At 40.2% G+C, this 23735-nt stretch overlaps 2 protein-coding genes across 2 annotated transcripts in view; both read left to right on the top strand.

Moving 5' to 3' along the window:
* Positions 1 to 18304: 18304 nt before the first annotated feature.
* The window catches only part of LOC308166610 (sialic acid-binding Ig-like lectin 15), a gene marked incomplete at both ends in the record, with an annotated part of 268304 nt that continues 262873 nt past the window's right edge, over positions 18305 to 23735 (top strand). The window contains 2 exons of the mRNA XM_080540939.1: positions 18305 to 18319; positions 18628 to 18733. Of these exons, the coding sequence (XP_080397065.1) occupies positions 18305 to 18319; positions 18628 to 18733 (121 nt within the window). The remainder of the gene's footprint in view (positions 18320 to 18627; positions 18734 to 23735) is intronic.
* The window catches only part of cpne4a (copine IVa), a gene marked incomplete at both ends in the record, with an annotated part of 55809 nt that continues 51589 nt past the window's right edge, over positions 19516 to 23735 (top strand). The window contains one exon of the mRNA XM_080540686.1: positions 19516 to 19686. Coding sequence (XP_080396812.1) covers positions 19516 to 19686 — 171 coding nt within the window. The remainder of the gene's footprint in view (positions 19687 to 23735) is intronic.

Here is a 23735-nt window from a genome sequence, read left to right as displayed (position 1 = left end):
GCCGGTAGTTTAGTTTTTAAGTTAGCCAACTGCTTGTGGGCTCTATGAATAAGATAAGATAAACTAGATAGACTGGAATAAATACAGATACTTAAAAGTAGAGATCACACTGCTATGAACGTTTATTTTGTATGTATTTACAATAAACACTAACCAGCCACATGAACAACATTCATGCTATATCATATTAATATTATGAAGAGGGGAGTCCAGACAGCAATAATTTCAGACCAGTGGTGCTAAATGCTAAATGGATGCATTTGCTTGGAGGAAAAAGGAGAATTATCTAGATAGGCTATATGGAAAATTACGTAATCTTTTTTTGCGAGGATTATTATTATTCATTATTATTGTAGCACTACACCTGTTTCATACTGTTAACTGTTAGGCTGGCTGGCACTGGACCCAAGGAGGTGACTCTGAGACAGCGTATGCAAGGAGCCCGTGGGCACGTTTATTCAAAAACTGGGGAGGGGAATGCGCGAAGTGTGTGGTGCGTTTAGTGGGATGGTTGTGGGGTGTGTATCTAAACTATGTGTGCGGAATGCAGGCTATGTGTCTCTAACGTGGGTGCGGGGAATGGTGTAGGCAGCCCTCCCTGCTCGATTGGCCCCAACAGGTCGTAGTCGCAGAGCCTGCTCTAGCCTTTGCCCACAATCGTCAGCCTCTAGCTGCAGGGCCCTGGCTTCCTGAGGAGTTAGTAGGTAGTTATGCAAGATGCATGCTGCCAGCATCACCTTGTCTACATGTGCTGGCAGCATGTTGAGCCTTGTGTAAAGTGCCCTCCACCTAGCAGCAAGGATGCCAAATGCACCTTCAACGACCATCCTCGCCCTGGATAATCGGTAGTTAAACACCCCCTTCTCCTTGGGCAGATCTTTCCCTGGATATGGCCTCATGTGATAGCTCCTGAGGGGAAACGCAGCATCTCCCACAATAACGTAAGGCATTTCCCCCAGTTCGAGGCCATGGGGATGCGCGAAGAAAAAGCATTGTTATTTTTTTTTTAACAAAAAGACTGTTAGCCTTGACCTGAGTCATGTGTTCTCTTTTGAGAGTGTTGATGAGCATACTGACAGTGCTTAAGAATACAAGTACAAGATAAGGTTCCTTAATGTATTTAATTAGACACTGTTTCTTTAATCAAACATGTCTCACAACATTTCTACACAGTTAGTTTTTGAGACATTTTCATATGTACATGCTACAAATAAAGGCTTTTAAACCAGTGTCTTAACTTAACTGTAAACCAGACAAGACAACATGCATGTTGTTATTCTTCAGCTGGATTGACCATAGAACAAATAACTTGAAATGAAATAACAAGCTTTTGGTAGGGTACAACTTTGTATGTTGATTTCTTAGCACTACAAGGACGATAACAAAGTACATTTTATAACACGTTGTATTCCTGGGATGTAGATCAATATTGTACATGAAAATACACATCACAAAATGGCTTTGATAATACCAAAAAGCTGCACAAATACCAGTAGTTAACCATGTAGTAGTTTATTTTTTTCACTAGATACCAAAAAGCCACCACCAGCCTATGCAGCACTTTTTGTTGAAAACAATAGTCATAATGCAGTTCACTGCTCCTCCCCTCCCAACCAAGCCTGGCTCTCATATGACACTAAAGACTGATATAGAGTCTCTCTTGTTTGATTGCCTCCATTCCTGTCATCGCCTCTCTCTCCCTCCCCCAGGGACCTTCCCATCAGTCGCTCCACATAGTCACAGTTCTGGTGAAGGAAAAGAATGTGGTCCAAGTGCTGGGGCCCCAATCAAGGATCAAAAATCAAGGACCCCAATTGAAATAAGCCAGTGGCTTTCTTGGGTTTTTATCCTGTTAGTTGACCTTGTATGTAATATGTACTTTCATGTACCTACTTCTGCAAATCTTCTAATAAAGTTTTCAATCAATCAATCAAAACCCCAGCGTGGCTCTGCGTTGAGCAACTGGACTCTCTCTCGGAGCCAAGGCTCTGTAGTTACCGGTCTTTGTCCGGTAAAATATGTTGGTAAAGTCCGACATATTTAAACCTCTTCGGTCATAATGTCCGGTGAAAATAATTCCCTCTAAGCACAATTTGAATACAATTTGCTAAAAATAAATTGTCACGTATTCTGATTCCTTCTATATTAAAAAAGACATATATATTTTGTATTAATGTGTAGGCTAGCGCTAGCCTATGCGATGAAGAAACAGCGGTAATTTATAAGTAATACATTTGACAGCATGGCAACGGTGGACAACCTGCAGTCGGAGCTGAAAAGCTTAGCAAGCCAGTGGGACAAGCTGAAAACATCACCACTAGAAGAATATGTGACCAGGACAGTGGAAGAGGGACCCGATGGAGGAAAGGAAGAGGACATGGAGATCATCACCAAAAGTTGTGCCTTCTGCAAAGAGTGCCCGCTGTGCTGCTACCAAATTCTGCAGAGATTCAACATGCTCACAGATGCATACCCCCTGCTTGGACTTGCATACAAGTTCTTGCTGACATTGTCAATAACCCAGGTGGCCTGCGAGCGATCATTCTCAACACTTAAGTACATAAAAAGCAGACTGAGGAGCAGCCTGTCTTCCAGCAAACTGATAGTGTACATAGCCTTTATTTATGTAAACCAGCTCCTTCCCTTCTTGTGTTTTTTTTTTTTTTTTTTTTTTATATTTTTTTTTTCTTTCCTAACACCAGGGGAGCCACCCCTCCTAAATTTCGTTGTTTGGTACCTGTACTGTAGCAATGACAATAAAGACCATTCATTCATTCAAGCCTTCATGTTGATGGCCACTGTGGCTTTGGACACAGACACTGTCATTGACAAAGTGGCAGAGAAGAGTGAGCTCATGAGGAAACTGCTGTTGTACTAAGGTTAGAGAATATTCAAATACAATTATTCTAATAATTTAGCAGCTTTTTAGACTGAAGATAATTTGATCATGTGACTCACTCATTGTTATCCCCAGTTCCCCACCTCTCTAAGGATGCCCTGTATGGTTCATTGTCCATTGTTGTTGCGACTAGTATCCAGAGGGCCATGCAGCCTTTTCCACTAAGTGAGTATACAGTACAGTAGCTGTCAGGTTTTTTTCCTCCATTTTCTGGAAGATGCTCTGATCATCTGAATCTGTCAGATGATAATGTACAATTTACAATTTTGAATTAATTATCTGTCTCTCTCTCCCTCTCTCTCCATCATGAGATGGCATTATTGTTATAGTTTGTTGAAGTGGCTGTTTTCCAGATATGCTGCTATCTCTACATTGTTCTACAGTAAGTAAAAAGGTACTAATAATTATGCAATTATTACTACTACTACTAAATGATCATGTCTTAGTCTCACCCTTGTCTCTGTCTCTGTTTCTCTCTCTCTCTCAAAGGTTGGCGTGGCGTTGAACAATTTCACTGGACTTCACAGTCTTTCTTTTCCATTTAGCAGTGAGTTCACAGTCTGCTGTATTTATTACTAGTACTTAAATATTTGAATTTATTATATATTATTTAATATAATAAAACATTTGAAATTATTCTTTGACTTCTGGTGCTTTTTCTTTGATAACATTTTACTTCTACTATACTTGAGTCAAGTATGGAGATTGTGTACCCCATGGCCACCACCGCCAGTCAAGAGTGAGTGAGTACACTGGTCTACTTGCACTGGTACCATTGCTTACTGCATGTAGTCGTCTTTGTAGTGGTTTGGGGGAATACTACAGTTTGTCATATGACTGTACAGCACAGTATATAAGACGAGTATATAAGGCAAGTATTTTTGTGCTGGTGGGTGTGGTCCGACCGATTGGGGTGGGCCTGTCTGGGCCAAAAATGCCAGGGCCTAATTTTTGTCCCAGTCCAGCCCTGATATCGGCCACAACAATTTGCACAAATGTGCCCTTTTACACAAATATTCTGCTCCTTGACATTCTCAGACATTCAAGACCTAGATGTAATTTTCTTGAGATGTTCTCTACACTCCTACAAACCTTATAAACCATAATTGGTCTTACTGGACGAATACCTTATTCAGGTATGGCCATTCAAAATAAGTGTGGCTTCAGCCTCATTTTGTTGATATGTTGATAGATACTGTATGTCTCTCTCGCTTAGAAACACCACCACTCATGGTGTAAACACATACTCCCATAGCCTGCACACAGACTCACCCTCCAATGTCTTAAGATAATGTACAACCAGACAGACAAATAGCCAGACAGACACACGGACACAGACACAGATACAGACACAGACACAGACACAGACACACGCACGCACGCACGCACGCACGCACGCACACACACACACACACACACACACACACACACACACACACACACACACACACACACACACACACACACACAACAGCATTTGTCTTGGTTTGACCCGCAACATCAACTGGAACTACTACATTACTACACAAAGTATGTATGAAATGTATGAAAACATTCAAATACATCTTACTTACTCATCTAACCTCTTCACAATGATGTCTTTGTGCTAACTGCTAGACTTTAACCTTCTAGAATATCACCTGAGAATCCTATTATGACATCACGACTCACTGTGACATCAGGCTTTCTGCATTTGACCCACTAGCTGGCTAGATTAGATTAGGAAGAGTTTATTTTTCCACAAGGTACTTTGTTTATGGTGTCAGGTGCATAAAGGCAATATTAATCAGACACATTTAAGCACATTAACATTCAATTATAACATTTAATTATCACATACAGTAACAGTTCATTACATTTCCAAAATACAGTACATAGTTATTAAAAGCAACACATTTATATCAACCCACTACAATAAAGTAGCTAAATAAAGAGTTTGACCTGCAACTCACTCCACGAGCACCATTGAACTCAATTCAGAAAGTGTGGAAAATCTTACAGCCTACATTCCATGCATTTATGGCCAGTACCTTTTCTCTAATGTTAGGTGTGAAAATATGACTTTCAATGTTACTGATCTGTATCTCCAATAACAGCTTATTCCCAATAGTATAATAGTGAACTGGATGTGCAAAAGCAGCATGCTATATGTAGAATGCCATTTGAGATTTGACCTAGTACGTTACCATAACAGGCGGCCTTAAATATGGTTCTGAGCCTTCTTGTGTCACCACTCATGTGATTTCACTGTGTTACAACATATTCTGGCATTGTTGTACTACATCTCGCAACTCCTAGCAATAATAACCATGGCTCCACTGAAGATATCACTGTGACATCATGTGATGTAACTATGGCAACAGGTTCATTCCATGCTGAACATTTGAAATGACTATAGCCTAAATGCACTATTCATGCACTAGGCTGGGCCTGCATAGGCGTTCAATAAAACCACCTACAATGCCCTCAATAATGCATTGAGTGAATTCATGAAAGTGAAAATATAATCAGTTTTATTCACGTCATTGCACATAGCATGTAAATATTTTGAATTGATTCATGAGAGCTCCCATTTCAATCATGTGAAATACATTCAACGTGAACTCGCGATGCCAGAGCGGAACATTATTAAATGTGTGTCTCTCTATCTGTCTCTCTCTCTCTGTCTTTCTCTCTCTTTCTCTCTGTCTCTGTCTCTCTCTTTCTCTCTGTCTCTGTGTCTCTCTCTCTGTATTTCTCTCTCTCTCTCTCTCAATTCAATTTCAATTTCAAAGGGCTTTATTGGCATGGGAAACATACATTTACATTGCCAAAGCATGTGAAGTGTGAAGATACAAAACAAAAACAAAAAGAAGCCCATTTGATTGCCTTTTTCTATCACAGCAGCTAACAAATCTTGCTGCTGTGTTTGCACATTGCTGTACCTCACCCAGCAGATATGGTAGCCTTTCGACATTGGTCAAGTCCTCAAAGTCTCCCTGGATGTTAGTGATCAGTGGGAAGTATGTGTCCCTGATGTCCTTGTACAGCTGGCAGGTAGTTAAGAAGTGCAGCTCTGTTTCCACCTGGTTTTGTGTGCAGTGGGTGCACAGTCTGTCTGGTCTGGGGAGCCAGGTGTGCCTGTGGCGGGCGGCCTGCCTCTCTCTCTCTCTCTCTCTCTCTCTCTCTCTCTCTCTCTCTCTCTCTCTCTCTCTCTCTCTCTCTCTCTCTCTCTCTCTCTCTCTCTCTCTCTCTCTCTCTCTCTCTCTCTCTCTCTCTCTCTCTCTCTCTCTCTCTCTCTCTCTCTCTCTCTCTCTCTCTCTTTCTAATGGCTACTTCCAGCATGATAATGCCACTGAAGTACACTGAAATCGTTGTCATGTTCATGAAAACAGTTTGAGACGACTTTTGCTTTGTGATACGGTGCATTATCGTGCTGGGAGAAGCCATTAGAAGATGGGTATATTGTGGCCATGAAGGGATGCACATGGCCAGCAACAATACTCAAATAGGCTGTGGCATTCAAGTGTTGATTGATTGGTATGGGCCCAAAGTGTGCTAAGGAAACACACATCCTTCCCCACATCATTACACCACCTGTATGAATGAGAAAGTGTACAGGTGTTCCTAATAAAGTGTTCAGTGAGTGTAGTTTGAGTGAATAACTTTATAAACTTATTAACCTATTTAAAGAATTACCCAGCTAAGCTATATATTTTCATATATGTTTGAGTATGACAGTTTAAATAAAACGTTTATTTGCTGGTTGCTCTCTGTGTAAAGCGGCATAGAATAGAGTAGCCCGCTCTTCAATGGCAAGACAGCTGTCTATGGCTTCAAACACATTGTATGTCGTATGATCAATTATCCAACCTGTTTCATGCACCAAGCTCTGTTTTTTTAAATCTAGTTTCGTCCCTTTAGAAATGTGTATGTGCCCCCTTAGTTACTTTCCCCTAGTGCCTGGCCTGTATTGCTCTTTTACCATTAACTTCTCACCCATTCAACAGGTTTGAGAAAGTAATTATTGAAAGCAGATACTATGGAGTAACTATCTAGTATCAACCTTCCCTCTACCCAGAAGAAGAACTTTGTATTAAGACAACTAGGGGACCTATGGGGAACGTTCCCCTTATGTCTCTGGAATATTTCCCGTTGTAATGTTATTTACAAACATAACACAAACATAACACACACACATAACTGTTAAATATAACATTCGGGTCCCCTGAGTGACTTACTAAGAATGTTATGACTGTTCCTTGAATGTTTCCAAAATGTTATGACATTCTGGACCTGTGATGAGCTTAAATGGGTATGTTACCAATGTCCCGATGACATCCTCTGCTACCTGTGTAATCAGATATGTATTTTCAGTAAGACCTAGCTACTAAATTATCATTATCTGTCAGAGTGAGTAGGCTACAGTGAAACCTTCCTACCAATGCTTTATTACAAATAAAAACATTCTATATTGGTTTAGGTCATATGAGGATAATAATGAATTGTTCTTGGGAAAGATTGCCATAACTGAAAAGCCCTTTATATTATTACTTTATACTATTGTAAACTGTGTAGCATTGGGATGATCCTAATGGAATGTATTTTCATTTTAGGCGTGTGGACATTGTGTAGATTTTTAAATGTATGTATTCGAAGGAATTTCGTTGTTTGGTACCTGTACTGTAGCAATGACAATAAAGTGTCAATAAACCCTCTCTGGAGGAGCTGTACAAAACACGCTGTCTCAGGAGGGCCTCCAAGATCTCCAAGGACCCGACCCACCCTGGGCACGAACACTTTGTCAAGCTGCCCTCGAACAGGAGGTACAGGACCCCGGCCGCTAAGACAAACAGACTGAAGGACAGCTTCTACCACAGGGCCGTCAAGGCCCTGAACACAGAAAAGGCCTAAGTTCTGGGCCCAGGACAGTCCGGACGGATTGTATGGCAGCTAGTGCTGAGGCACAAACATGTACATTTTCAAGCCTGCAAACTGTGACACTTTAAAATAATGTGAAAAAATACTTTCTTGTGAAATATGACAACCCTAGTTGACTATCTGTGCAGTATAGTACAGTGGATTGTGTACATAGCCTCTATTGATGTAAACCAGCTCCTTACCTTCTTGTGATTTTATGCATCTATGCTTTTTCTAAAATGTGTTTCTTTTTCCTTTCCTAAACACCAGGGGAGCCTCCCCTCCTAAATTTCGTTGTTTGGTACCTGTACTGTAGCAATGACAAATAAAGTCTATCTATCTAAAGTCCATTCATTCATCCGAATGACTACATTTACTAATATAACCACTAGAGGTCACTGTCGTCAAAGCGTATTTTCAGCGCAGCGAAATGGGTTTACCACCATCATTGGGAAAAGGGGAGCGCCCGAAAGTGAGGCAAGGCATTGAAAGACTCTTTAGGACTCCTTTACCACCGTGTACCGTTAAAAAGGAGGGAGACAGGCGGGCGAAGTGGGAGACGAGACAACATCGTCAAGAGGGCTGGTTCTGATAGCTGCTATTAAAACAAAACAAAACAAACAATGGACTGAAAATGGGGTTCCGTTTTTTGCTTGGAGCGGTTGTTTTTCGCTCAAATCGCAGTTTTTTAATCTGAAAAGTTTATTTTTGCCAACATCATCTTTGGGATTATATTTTGATGATTTCAAAAGGTGAGTGCAGATTGAGATAATTAATTGCCACCTAATTTGCCAGACACAATTTTTCCGTTTCTCTGTCCTATTTTTTTTTTTTTACATTTTATTTATTTATGAAATTAGGAAGGTGAAGGTCTATTAGCCTCTGTCTGAATTGTGAGTGCGTGCGTCTGTCAGTGTCAGTTCTTCACGTTGACAGTTCGTGAGCTTAGAATTATAAGGTTCTATCTCCGTTAAAGGGTAGTTCAGAGATATTGAGCGTCAAAGTTTTTACATTTCATTATGTTTTGTGAGATGGAACCTTTGTTTTTTTATGAATTACTAACTCAAAAATGTCAACATTTTTTTAAAATAACACCACACAGGCATTAATAAACACCTAATGGATCAGATTATGTAAGAAAACTCAATTCTGACAAAAATGGAGATAGAACCTTATAATTCTAACGTCACGAGTTCACAGTGTAACGCCTCTGCCCCAAGGATGAGCTACCTGTCTCTGGTCACCCTGCTAGTTGTAAACGGCTATAGCCTAGTTCTGTATAGTCTGTTATTCTATTATTCTATTACCATCTGGGCATTGCTGACCGAAACACCGACTGTGTAGAGTTCTACTCACCTATATCAAATGATGTACCGACATTAACCTTTGTCAATACCTAATAATCGAGTATTGAATATGAATGACTGGATGATGGCGGTGCGTTCAAATGCTTGGAAGTGTACAGTGCGCGCTACATCATTCATATACAATCTGACTACAAGACGAGCCACAGATGATCAACTTTATAATTCGAACAACAATACACAAAGTAAATATCAATTGTCAGATTGAAGGATCTCATTAGCTTTTTTTAGAGTGTACTGTACTGTTTCACACTAGCACCGTTAGTGTTTGACAGGTTCTTTTCACAACAACTTTTCCCTGTGTCCTATGGGGGGCGAGATATATCAATGTTGCACCCGTGAATTTGAGTTGCTAGGAAAGGTTAACCATCAACGAAAGACCTAATAGCCTGTCCTTACAGAAATGTGTTTATGGCTTACAAACAGTGCTGTATGATGCCAATAATTTGTATTCAATCTTATTGAGTAATAATTCAAAATGTTTTCAATCCATTGATTTTTCACAGAGCTCTTCTCTGGGTTTTCCTTTAAAGACGCAAAGGGGTTTGATAGTAATATCGTTCATTTGAGATTTTGGATTTTATCTTTTATCTTGAAAACGACATTGACAAGGCGAGTAGTGCGTAGCAGAGCTGTTAGTGGTCTAAAAGCATTGAAAACAGACCTACCCTGTCTTTCACCCTCTCTATACAAAACGTCAATTTTAGATTTAAAAATATGTATTATTACGAATAATATGTTTAAACAACTATGTTGTGGCTTAATGAACAGAACACATGAAGTAATGAAAAAGTGATTGCCATGCAGGGACTTTCCCCCAACAAGGATCTTCCCCAAGTGGTTCCATAATCCATGTGTCTGTGGTTGTGGTAGTGTATGATTTGAAGTATTAGTCTGGTCAAACTATGTTACATTGAACAACTCTAAATCATTCACCTACAGTAAATGTGGCAAACCTGACTATACATTCTGAAATGTTTTCAGAAAGAACAATCAATCAAGTTACTTGATTCAAGTATAGTAAATGTAATGTTTAATGTAATTGGATGGAATTGAAGGGTTGGTTCAGAGACAGGTTCGAAGCAAGGAGAAATTAGTGAGGTATCTTGATCAATGTTAGAGTGACTGACTCTGTGTGTGTGTGTGTGTGTGTGTGTGTGTGTGTGTGTGTGTGTGTGTGTGTGTGTGTGTGTGTGTGTGTGTGCGTGCGTGCGTGCGTGCGTGCGTGCGTGCGTGCGTGCGTGCGTGCGTGCGTGCGTGTGTGTGTGTGTGTGTATGCGTCTGTGTGTAAATTAACATTACATTAGCAACTGATTTCAGAGCTATTTATACTACTCAATATGTAGAGGAATGATGAGCCATACCCGACTCCTATGGACAGGAATGTATCAGTGAATACCACTATGCAAATATTCCAGATTTCTGTCCTTTGAGTGGCAGGAAGAGACAAGCTTAAAAATGAATCGCACATGCTTACTGTAATGGCATTCCACTCTGTCCTTGACCAGCTTGTGTTTCTGTATGATTTTCTGTGCAAATTAATTAGGTCATATGGGAGTGTATTCAAATAATCATAGGCTCAAAGTACAGTCATTGCCAAATGCTGTGATACTTCATACTTGACCGAAATAATTCTACTAGGCAGTTAAGTTGGCTGCTAAATATGTTCTGCTTTGTCTCCTCTACTGTGGAAATAAAAAGCACTCAATGTCAATGTTGTTGTGACTGTGTTTTGTGTAGCCTCTGTTTTACTCTTTGGGAAATACAGCCTCAACTAGACTACATGAGTGTGCTGTAGCCTATTGCGATATATCAAATAGCAAGTCAGATAGCAAATGGAGAACAGTTTAGTAAAACATACGTCCTACACCTAAGAACTGTATCATAGACTTTGTCAGTTATGGAGACAGGTGGCGCGAGAAGTTACGATTGATAGCACACAAGTGAGTATGGACATTGGCTAATGGTAAACATGTGACATGGTCTGGTGAAAAGGGCTGCATGTCAGCAAGTTGTGCAAATGAGCAAAAACATGTGGAGACCACTCGATATAACAAACAGCAGTTTTAGGATCAGTAAATACTTATAATTTGTGGATTCACTGTCTCGTCTGCCATAGGCTACTGGGTAAGTGCTACTGGGTAAGTGCATGGCTTGTAAACAAACCTACATTTGAGGATGTGTTCAAATGCAAGGACTGTGTGATAATCTAATTATGTATAGTTACAGTGCCTTGAAAAAGTATTCACCCCCCTTGGCTTTTTACCTATTTTATTACATTACAACCTGTAATTTAAACATTTTTTTAATCAGAATTTTATTTGATGAATACATCTTCAATATTGAAGACCCCTGGTGCCACACTCTAATCAGCTAATTAACTCAAAACACCTGCAAACGCCTTTAAATGGTCCCTCAGTCCAGTTCTGTAGGCTACACAATCATGGAGAAGACTGCTGACCTGACAGTTGTCCAAAAGACGACCATTGACACCTTGCACAAGGAGGGCAAGACACAAAAGGTCATTGCTAAAGAGGCTGGCTGTTCACAGAGCTCTGTGTCCAAGCAAATTAATAGAGAGGCGAAGGGAAGGAAAAGATGTGATAGAAAACAGTGTACAAGCAATAGGGATAACCGCACCCTGGAGGATTGTGAAACAAAGCCGATTCAAAAATGTGGGGGAGATTCACAAAGAGTGGACTGCAGCTGGAGTCAGTGCTTCAAGAACCACCACACACAGACGTATGCAAGACATGGGTTTCAGCTGTCGCATTCCTTGTGTCAAGCCACTCTTGAACAAGAGACAGCGTCAGAAGCGTCTCGCCTGGGCTAAAGACAAAAAGGACTGGACTGCTGCTGAGTGGTCCAAAGTTATATTCTCTGATGAAAGTACATTTTGCATTTCCTTTGGAAATCAAGGTCCCAGAGTCTGGAGGAAGAGAGGAGAGGCACAGAATCCACGTTGCTTGAAGTCCAGTGTAAAGTTTCCACCGTCAGTGATGGTTTGGGGTGCCATGTCATCTGCTGGTGTTGGTCCACTGTGTTTTCTGAGGTCCAGGGTCAACACAGCCGTCTACCAGGAAGTTTTAGAGCACTTCATGCTTCCTGCTGCTGACCAACTTTATGGAGATGCAGATTTCATTTTCCAACAGGACTTGGCACCTGCACACAGTGCCAAAGCTACCAGTACCTGGTTTAAGGACCATGGTATCCCTGTTCTTAATTGGCCAGCAAACTCGCCTGACCTTAGCCCCATAGAAAATCTATGGGGTATTGTGAAGAGGAAGATGCGATGCGCCAGACCCAACAATGCAGAAGAGCTGAAGGCCACTATCAGAGCAACCTGGGCTCTCATAACACCTGAGCAGTGCCACAGACTGATGGACTCCATGCCACGCCACATTGCTGCAGTAATTCAGGCAAAAGGAGCCCCAACTAAGTATTGAGTGCTGTACATGCTCATACTTTCCATGTTCATACTTTTCAGTTGGCCAACATTTAAAAAAAAACTTGTTTTGTATTGGTCTTAAGTAATATTCTAATTTTCTGAGATACTGAATTTGGGGTTTTCATTAGTTGTCAGTAATCATAAAAATTAAAAGCAATAAACACTTGAAATATATCAGTATGTGTGGAATGAATGTATACAATGTATACGTTTCACTTTTTGAATGGAATTACTGAAATAAATCAACTTTTTGATGATATTCTAATAATATGACCAGCACCTGTATACACACCTTTTCTGAAAGGCCCCAGAGGCTGCAACACCTAAGCAAGAGGCACCACCAACCAAACACTGCCATGAAGACCAAGGAACTCTCCAAACAAGTCTGAGACAAAGTTCTTGAGAAGTAGTAGTTTTTGCGTTGAAATCAAATACTTTTCTATGTACATAAAAGGCTTATTTCTCTCAAATTGTGTTCACAAATTTGTTTAAATCTGTGTTAGTGAGCACTTCTCCTTTGCTGAGATAATCCATCCACCTATGAATAGCTATAACAGTGCTCATAAGCAGAGTTTAAGATAGCTATTTTCTGCTTTCTGGTATCTGATTCTGGTGGGAATCTTTCATTGACGCTTCTGTGTTTTCCTTCAAAAAGGCGTTTGATGTTAGCAACCTTGCTGACTGCTACCATTTGCAAACTGATTAAGCAAGTTGGCATAGCATTGTCATGTCGAAGTAGAATGAAGCTAAATTGATCAGTTCAATCTGCATTAAACAGTCTATTTTCGTTTACGTCTTTTTGTAGCCATTCTATGAACTTACTTAGTTGTCTGACGTCTGGGAAGGGGTCTGGACTATACAGGTGGGGAATGCGGGGGGGAATTAAGAGGGAACATTTCTTCTTTGATTGCTGAAATTATGAATTACGTTTGGAATAGTGTGCAAAGAAATGCCGGATGGAAGAAGAAACATAAAAAATATATACGTATATAGTATATATATTATTTCGCTTATAAACTTTACAAGTTTAGCAATCTCTTTGCAAAGAGCGTTTTGTCATCAGTGATCTACCAAGATTTTACAAGAGTTATTTTGAGTGCCACCCCTACATTGTGCTCATCCAATAAGATCTCCAGAGACCCATCCCACCCTGGGTACGAACACTTTGCTCGGCTGCCCTCGGACAGGCGGTTCAGGACCATGTTCGCAAGGACAAACAGACTGAAGCTCAGCTTCTACCCCAGGGCCATTCAGGCCCTGAACACAGCAAAGACCTAGGTTCTAGGCCCTGGACAATCTAGACAATTTGATGGCAGCTACTAGATTGAAATCAAGTGCAACACTGAAACACAACTGTGAACATTTCAAACCTGCAAACTGCGACACTTTAAATGAATGTGCAATAACACTATGTGCAATATGACAACCCTCGGGTACATAAGGTTCAGAGATAGGAAATGTTAGAATAGGTATAGCATAGCATAGAGTACAGCACAGTGTTTTATTTGTATAGTATAGTATAGTGGATAGTGTACATAGCCTTTATTTATGTAAACCAGCTCTTTTCCCTTTTTTTTTTTTTTTTTTTTTTTTTCCTAGCACCAGGGGAGCCCCCCCTCCCAAATTTCGTTGTTTGGTACCTGTACTATATCAATGACAATAAAGACCATTCATTCATTCATAGAGATGTTATGTATTGCGTCAGTAAAACGATGGTAATTCCAATACACGCCCTTATCTGTAGCCTCTCCCAATTAATAAATGTGTCTCATTCATTCTCTGCCATTCTAAAATGATGCATTTGTAAAACCTAATGAGTTGGTAAAAGGTACATTAATGGACATTTCACTAATGAGGCAGTTTCCTTGCTATTGAAGGTTTTGATTGTCTGCTATTATGAGTGTTGATAAGGTCTCTGAAAAACCAAAATCACTAATTTGGGATATGTTGTTTCTACAACACTAACATCATTCACCATTCACTCCCCATTGAGCAAGTACATGACCCAAAACACTGTGCAAATGCAACCAAATAGTGTAATAGTGTTGCAGGCTTGATGCAGTTATGGCAGCAACGGATATGGGACCATATAATAATATTAAGACATACTTTAAGTTAATTAATAGTAGGACTGCGTACATAACGTCATTATACAAACAATTATACACACCCTCTTGTGATTGCTCAAATGAACAGTAACTAGGAAAAGCATTTCCATAGCTCCTTGCTAACAAGTTGAGCCGGCGGTGTGTAACACTCTCCCCCATTTGCCTTCAGTCCTAAGCCAGGGGGTTACTTATGACCCTATCCTCCCTCTCATAGTTGATTAAATACTTCGGCCTTTGTAAACGGCACCAGGTTCAGTTCACATGGACGGGCTCATCCATCACAATTCAGTGAAAGGGCAAGTACCAGTGTCAGAAATGATATGCTTAACTGGGTTCAAGATACAGAAAAGACATGCAGTGAGCAGCACTGAACCCCAAAGACCTCAGAAAGCAATGAGCATTTATGAGCAATTATGAGTAGTAGCGGAGGGTGGAGAGTTTCTAGGCCAGAGGTATTGGTATTGTAAGACTATTTGGAGGACATTCTATTGCAAATAAATCATGATATGAAGGAAATCACGATATGATTTGCATGTTGACCTAATTTTGTCTTTTTTTACAGTTAGATCAAGATCGATTGGTAGTGTATTAATGTATTTGAACGAGTGTTTAACTTTTTCCAAGACAGTCTGACTCTCTGAATGTTATATATCATAAATATATATATATCTCTTATTTATTTGAAATGATTGCAGAATTTCATTAAAAGCCACATCAGTGGTTGATTGCACAACAGACGACTTATAAAAACATATATTTGTCAAATATTATCATGTGCTAAAACATAAGAATGCAATTCATATGTTTTTTACGTGAACAGTTTATTTAATAAAATGTTTCTTATATTATGGCGAAGAACGTGTCTTGATGGTGGTCTGGCTTGAGTTAGCGGCAGGTGTTGAATCAGGATCTGCATTCGCAACAGGATCTCACACTAAATTTGTATGAATTCATACAAACAGCAGAACACGCATTTTGTATGAAATCTTCATCTGATTTGAATACAACATACATGCAACTTGGATGGCGGTTAGGCAGTATTAGGAATTAATTCCAAGTGGTTAGGGTTAGGTACGTCAATTACGACTTGCATGGCGGTTAGGTAGTATTAGGCATTCACTTTAAGTTTAGGGTAAATTGTCAGGAAAAGGAATTAGCAAACATAAGCATCAGCAACAATAATTAGTACAAACAAAAAAACAGTGTCCCAAAAAGCACAAACAAAATATTTCCTCACCACAATTTGAACCAGCCATGTTGATATTGCAAGTCAGGGTGCTAACCTGATACTCCTAATGATGTTAGAGAATATAATAGTTCTGCCTAGTATAGAACGATGTCTAGGTCTGATATGATTAGCAGATGAGAGTGAGAATGAGAGTGCAATTAAATCATACAGGCTACTTGCTGAATGTTGCGTTTAGCTCTAAGATGATCAGATCACCACATGACAATGGGGGAGCTACAACAGTAAAAATATAACTCAATGCAGTGATTTATATTGGAAGCTAGCTTGGTTGTAAGACATTGGCAGGTCGTGTTAACCTTAAAGGAGCAATCTGGGATTGGTACATCCATGTTTGGGCTTGTCAACTAATGATACAGTATAGCTATTGATTCTTCAAGAATATAACTTATAATTGCCCCATGAGCTTACTTCAACTGTCTTAACCCATCAGAACCCAAAATATAATTTTGACTCCACTATTGTTTTCTACTCCTTAGATCCTGCTGGTTCTATGTAAGGGTTAAGGCCTCTTCCAGGGGACTGGTGTAAACTAAATAAATGAAGGTTGTATAGCAGGACACACATGTGTTGCTGTACAGTTACCTTTAGTTCTCCTCATAACCTTTTGGCAGGCCAAGAGTCTTCTATCCCTAGAATGCAATTATAAAGCGCCGATACGTGACCTACAGTAGCTTAGGAAGAGTGTTGAAATTCTGAGGTCTGGAAGAGAAAGCAAAAGGAGAGGATCATGCCCTCATACCCTGATCACTGTGAGCTGCTCGGGATCAGGTAGACAATTGGAAGGGCATCCTATTGGAGCCCAAGAAAACCTTTCAAATCCCATAGGTTTTGAGATGCATGTTTTGGAGATGGGTCAACAGTCTTTGAGAGACATAGAAGTGCAGTGCGGTCCTAGGTTAGGAAACAGACAACAGGCTTTAGGCTGTATAGTGGTCTGAGAGTGGACATGCTGTGTAACAGACAATTGTGACAGCAGCTGGTGAAACAGGGAACAAGTCAGCAACCAACGGACCGTTCAGACTTTTATTCAGAAAATGTTAAATAAATGTCAACGTTGTTGAAAATCAATGACACACTCGTTAGTCAAGCCAAAATATTGCAATGCAATGGATTCGGTGAGTAATCCCCACTAGTACCTAGTTAGTGTAGAGTAGTGGGGATTACTCACCGAATCCATTGCATTGCAATGTTTTGGCTTGACTAGCGAGCGTGTCTTTGATTGGTTGGCGACTTGTTCCCGGTTTCACCAGCTGCTGTCACAATTGATAATATCCAGTCTATTAGATGGCGGCTCTACCTCCTGCGCCACAGCCGCCGCCCACACTACACACACAGATGGTATACGCACATAGACACATGCACAAACACACACTGTATATTGACAAATACAAACACCACATAAACAGCAATCCTCTGAAGCCAGGGCTCCCTTGAAAAAGAGGTTGACATCTCAATGGGACTTATCAGGATAAATAAAGGATACAAAGTATCATGGAGTAGGACAGGAATAGCAAATGCCTTAGCAAGAAAAGAAAATCCTTGACAAATCGACCACCTGAAGTAAAAGGGGAGTCAGGGCGCCAGTGTCAGTCTGCTCGATCACTCATCAACTGTGCACTGATCCCCTGTGAGTGTCTGTCAGACGGAGTTGGTTAATGTCAGCTGCACTTACATTTGATTGAGATGGTTATGTGCATGTCTGATAGAAACACCAGGTTTGTGAGCCCAGTGTGTCATTTGCTGTTCGTTTAGTTAATGTAATGTACGTAGGGTTGTGACCACCGTCGGGTGGTTGTTCTGTGTCTGTTGTGCTGTATTTAGGATGATGGAGGACCAAATATTTGATTGATGGACTTGTATGGTTTTGAGCTATTCTATAGCCTTTCTAGGCTTTTAGAGACTGCCAACACAGTCCACGCTCTTTCTGAATCAGACTTAAAGATATAGAGAAGAGAGACAAATGTACCATTTAACAAATGGACTATATATAGACATTTTATAGGGGTATTACTACAGTATTGGACCATTATCATGACATATTGTTATTGTTGCTGTTAATTAATGCATTTTCTGAATGTTACCAATTATTATAAAAGTATACCCAGAGAGGTTTAGAGAAACTCTTTGCCATTGCTGTTGTCCAATGAGGTGTTGCCATACCAGAAATGTATCAATAAGTGGGGAATCTCAGATGAGGGATGGTGGTAATTGTAGGATAGAGGCATAGATAGAGTACATTAATTAATTAATTAATAATTAATAATTCATTAATTAATTCATAATTACACACATCTGGTGTAAAAAATAGCTAATACAATTTCCCAACTTGCAACCACCATGCAACAATTGCAAGTAATACAGTATTCCATAATTTTTTTCAAAGCATTTATAAGTGCATTTATAAAGCATTAATAACTGGCTCCTGTTTGCAAGCTTCCTGTTTGGCAAGCACCAGGCGAATATCGATCAATGCTTGTAAATGGTTTATAATTTAATAATACACTGATAAGTGATTTATTTAGTAATTAAAACTCTAAATGTCACCACGTTTTGCACAAAGACTCTAATCCCTTGACTCAATGGATTTTTAGCAGCAGTTTAGTCCAGCATTGTAGTGAGGTTTGAGGTTCACTAACAATTGTTGTGGAGCTGTGCTTCAGGGTTGCACTGAAGATCCCACAGACAAACCTGTTTCTCTCTCTCTCTCTCTCTCTCTCTCTCTCTCTCTCTCTCTCTCTCTCTCTCTCTCTCTCCTTTTCTCTAGGAGTATTTAATTGCTCTGGGATTCGTTGGCAGGATTGTTATTCCATCATGTCGCTAGCTATTAGCCTTTATATCGGCTATAGATCAATAATATATGACATACTGTAGGTGTTATATCCATCTAAATCCAATGACTCTGAGAAGGACAATTTGATGAGAACACTCCACTCTCTATCTGTCCAAATGAAAAACGTACTGGAGTCTTCCTTTCTCCCCATGTCAAGGCTTATTACAGTGGTAACCTTGAAGTTCAGGAGCTCCTTGACAAAACCTTTGCTTTGTGGTGCTTTTTATTACTTTCTTTGGATTTAAGGCATCGTCTCTTCACAAAAGAGATAATTTGATATCAGTTTATTTTGATTGCGATCTACACTCTGAGGCTGCAGCAGTTGAGGGCTCTTGATTGGATAATTAGTGGGTTAGGATTCACTAGATTGATGGGCATGAAGATGCTCTCATCGGCTGTCTGGTCATCAAATCGTAGTGGGATAATGATGAATGTGGAACAATGTTTATGACAGCAGGTGTGTCAATGTGAGTGAATGTGTTCAAGCTTCTCTGTGTGTGTGTGGTTGGGTGGATGGATCGTTGTGTGTGTGTGTGTGTGTGTGTGTGTGTGTGTGTGTGTGTGTGTGTGTAAGAGAGAGAATGTTGTATTGTTCATGTTACATTCATTGAACTGTGTGTGTGTACATGTGCATATGCAAAATGCACTTGAGCTTCCTGTAATCATTATGGTGTGTGTGTGTGTGTGTCTCCCTTGCAGAACAGCCATCACTATCACCATGAGCAACATCTTTGAGTCTGCAGCGAACACCCTTGGACTGTTGGGCAGCCCGTGCCTGTCTAAAGTGGAGCTGCGTGTGGCCTGTAAGGGCATCTCGGACCGCGACGCCTTGTCCAAGCCAGACCCCTGCGTCCTCATCAAGATGCAGTCCCACGGACAGTGGCTGGAGGTAGGAAGCCTCACTTTTCATCTTTCACCTTTAACCCAATTTGCTCAAAGATTACATTGGGCTGCAATCCTTATTGGCTGTGTCTATGTCTGTTAAACCAGCACATACAGTACTAGGCCCCAGAGGTTTTATATATATATATATATATATATATATATATATATATATATATATATATATATATATATATATATATAATAACGTTTTATTTGTATAGCACTTTTCCTGCAAACGTTGCAGCTCAAAGTGCTCCAATCATTATATAATCATAATTGAATTCTTTAGTTATTTAAAGGCAATATTAAAAAGATGGTTTTTTTGTCTTGACTTGAACATATTTGCTGAGTTGCATCCCTAATGTAAACTGGAAGTGCATTCCACAATTCAGGTGCATAAAATGTGAATGCAGCTTCACCAAATCTCTTCTTTTGTACATGGACCTGACAGCTCTATTGGGCTGATATGCTAGCAAAAGGTCTTTCAGATATTCTGGTGCTGTGCCAGTGAGAGCTTTATAAACAAGCAGAAGGATCTTGAAATCCTGAACTTAACAGGAAGCCAGTGGGAAGTCTCTAAAATAGGAGTTATATGAGCTTGTCTGCTTGTTTGGCCAATAGCTTTCTTCGGAAGACCAGAAAGGAGACCGTTACAATAGTCCAAACGAGTAATAACAAAAGCATGCATTAACACTTATGCATAAGCTTGCCGGAGAAAAGTGATAGATTTGATGTGAGGCTCAAAGCTTAGGTCAGAATCTATAATCACACCTAGATTCTTAGCTTCATGTTTGCAGTTTGAAAGCAAGGTTCCCATGGTATTCGACAATTTGTCTTTTTGTGGTTTTGGTGGGGATGGTTTTGGTGGGCGATATATCACTACAATGACAATATTTAGTAATAAAGCTAGATGTTCAAAAGTGGAGAAATCTCCCAGAGTAATTTGTTTGCAATTAAAACTGTCACTATATATGCTTGCTAATCCAGCTCCTTTCTTGTTTTTTCTAGTACAAAAGATATATATATATATATATATACACTACCGTTCAAAAGTTTGGGGTCACCCAGACAATTTTGTATTTTCCATGAAAACGGACACTTTTATTTATCAAATGAGTTGCAAAATGATTAGAAAATATAGTCAAGACATTGACAAGGTTAGAAATAATGATTTTTATTTGAAATAATAATTTTGTCCTTCAAACTTTGCTTTCATCAAAGAATGCTCCCTTTGCAGCAATTACAGCATTGCAGAACTTGCAGACCTTGGCTCCAATCAAGCGCTGTCCACAGGGTATGGCATGGCGTTGCAAAATTGAGTGATAGCCTTCCTTATTCAAAATCCCTTTTACCTAGTTCAAATCTCCCACGTTACCAGCACCAAAGCAGCCCCAGACCATTGCCTCCACCATGCTTGACAGATGGCGTCAGGCACTCTTCCAGCATCTTTTCACTTGTTCTGCGTCTCACAAATGTTCTTCTGTGTAATCCAAACACCTCAAACTTCGATTTGTCTGTCCATAATACTTTTTTCCAATCTTCCTCTGTCCAATGTCTGTGTTCTTTTGCCCATATTAATCTTTTCCTTTTATTGGCCAGTCTCAGATATGGCTTTTTCTTTGCCACTCTGCCTAGAAGGCCAGCATCCCGGAGTCGCCTCTTCACTGTAGACGTGACACTGGCGTTTTGCGGGTACCATTTAATGAAGCTGCCAGTTCAGGACCTGTGAGGCGTTTATTTCTCAAACTAGAGACTCTAATGTACTTTTTTGTGCACCGGGGCCTCCCACTTCTCTTTCTATTCTGGTTAGAGCCTGTTTGTGCTGTTCTCTGAAGGGAGTAGTACACACCGTTGTAGGAAATGTTCAGTTTCTTGGCAATTTCTCACATGGAATAGCCTTCATTTCTAAGAACAAGAATAGACTGTCGAGTTTCATATGAAAGTTCTCTTTTTCTGGCCATTTTGAGAGTATCATCGAACCCACAAATGTGATGCTCCAGATACTCAACTAGCTCAAAGGAAGGCCATTTGTATAGCTTCTCTAACCAGCAAAACCTTTTTCAGCTGTGCTAACGTAATTGCACAAGGGTTTTCAAGGGTTTTCTAATCATCCATTAGCTTTTTAATGCGATTAGCAAACACAATGTACCATTAGAACACTGGAGTGACTGTTGCTGGAAATAGGCCTCTATACACCTATGTAGATATTCCATTAAAAAGCAGATGTTTGCAGCTAGAATAGTCATTTTCCACATTAACAATGTATAGAGTGTATTTCTGATTAATTAAATGTTATCTTCATTGAAAAAAACTGTGCTTTTCTTTCAAAAATAAGGACATTTCTAAGTGACCCCAAACTTTTGAACGGTAGTGTATATAATATAGATCCAGGGCATAACTGAGCCTTTTGTGTACATCATGCATTGATGAAGATGGGATATTTGTTTGAGTTATGGGCTGCAGATCTGGAGAGGATTTGGCTCTCTATCATCGGTCTTGAACAGACCAGACAGCTACTTTAATGTCTCCTTCCTCAAGCTCATCCACAATGGATGAACACATTCATGCCTGCCAGCTTATTACAACTGACCTAAGCCTTACAAATTACTGTATTAAAATAATGCTTATTGTTAAATTTACAAAACATTGAAGATCATGCGATATGAGCGGCATATGTAGCTCCTGTAAGCCTACTCCATGGTCACAGCTCTGTTATGTGGCCTGTTTGGAGCATCTAACCCTAAGGCCACACTGGATACTTCTACCGTAGCAGTGTGTGTGTGCGTAGCAGAGCTGCTGCGGCTCTCACGCTTGCGGTGTCCATACAGACAGACTTTCTTCTGCAGCTCTGCTGCGGAGCTGCTACTGCCAGCCCTATGTTGGTACATTGAGTTTGCCTTTGATAATGGCCATCAATAATATGTTTAATTTCACTTTGTTATAAATTGTTCTGGGTTCAGTCTCTGCTGTCATCCATCCTTAATGAGTGGTTTGAAAAGTGAAACAGTTATCAGAAAGCAAACACGTCGTTTTTGTTAACCCTCGTTCAGAGCAAGAGAGAGAGAGAGAGAGAGAGAGAGAGAGAGAGAGAGAGAGAGAGAGAGAGAGAGAGAGAGAGAGAGAGAGAGAGAGAAAGAGGATCACTGGAAAAATACTGCCCATCACCTGAGTTCTAGCCTACATGGGGTTTCTGCTATGACTACCATACATATAGTATACATACTATAGTATAATAGTACCTATACAGCTTTTAATTTGAAACAGATAGTGGAAATGCTGAGTTGACTAAAAAACATATGACATATTTACAGATATAGACATTGACTATCAGCAGATAATTTTCATGTGCGCGTAACGCAGAAAAAATAAGCGAGACTCCGAGCCAGTGTGAGACATGCAGCTGAAGTGGGCTGTTACCTGTTAACATGGGCGGCGAAATTAAATGCACACACACGCTGCTGAGGTAGAGGTATCCAATGTGTCCCAGCCGTAAGTGCAAAGAGTGCTACATGGACAAACTTAAGTAATGATGAGTTTTGAGAAACAAAGTAATTAGACTTCTGCTTCTAATGTCAATCGTGGACATTTGTAGATTGAGGCCCTCTTCCATTTAATTATTGCATTGAAATCGTTTACTCGTTCATTCTGTTGTGGCTCGGATAGGCCTGTAGTACTGAATGGCAGTGGCGTCGTTAGACCTGGGCGTCCGGGGCAATAGCTCTGAATGTTTTATGAATAGCCCCGGGTCTCTGGATCCGGGAAAAGAAAGTCGCCATCCAGCGCATCAGTCAGAATAATTGCCATCTAGCGCATTGCCATCAATTCAGCGTAACCCCCCCCCCCAAACCAAAAGCTCCTCTAGCACCGCTAGTAAGTGTCCACTAAGATATGTAGATCATAACTGATTTCACTGCCATATTCTGAGGCTACCAAATGAGGAAATCTTGCTTTTTAAGGTACTGTATGTCAATAATTGGCTTTCAAGGAATAAGTTTGACCGTTTTTTTGTTAGGCCGCCACTGGTCCTCAGCATAAGCTCACTTCTTGTTGAGT

Source organism: Nansenia antarctica (genome assembly GCF_963989245.1).
Source record: "Nansenia antarctica genome assembly, chromosome: 10".
NCBI classification, from domain to species: Eukaryota; Metazoa; Chordata; class Actinopteri; order Argentiniformes; family Microstomatidae; genus Nansenia; species Nansenia antarctica.
Note: the sequence above shows the minus strand (reverse complement) of the source record. Positions and strands in the feature narration are given on the sequence as shown.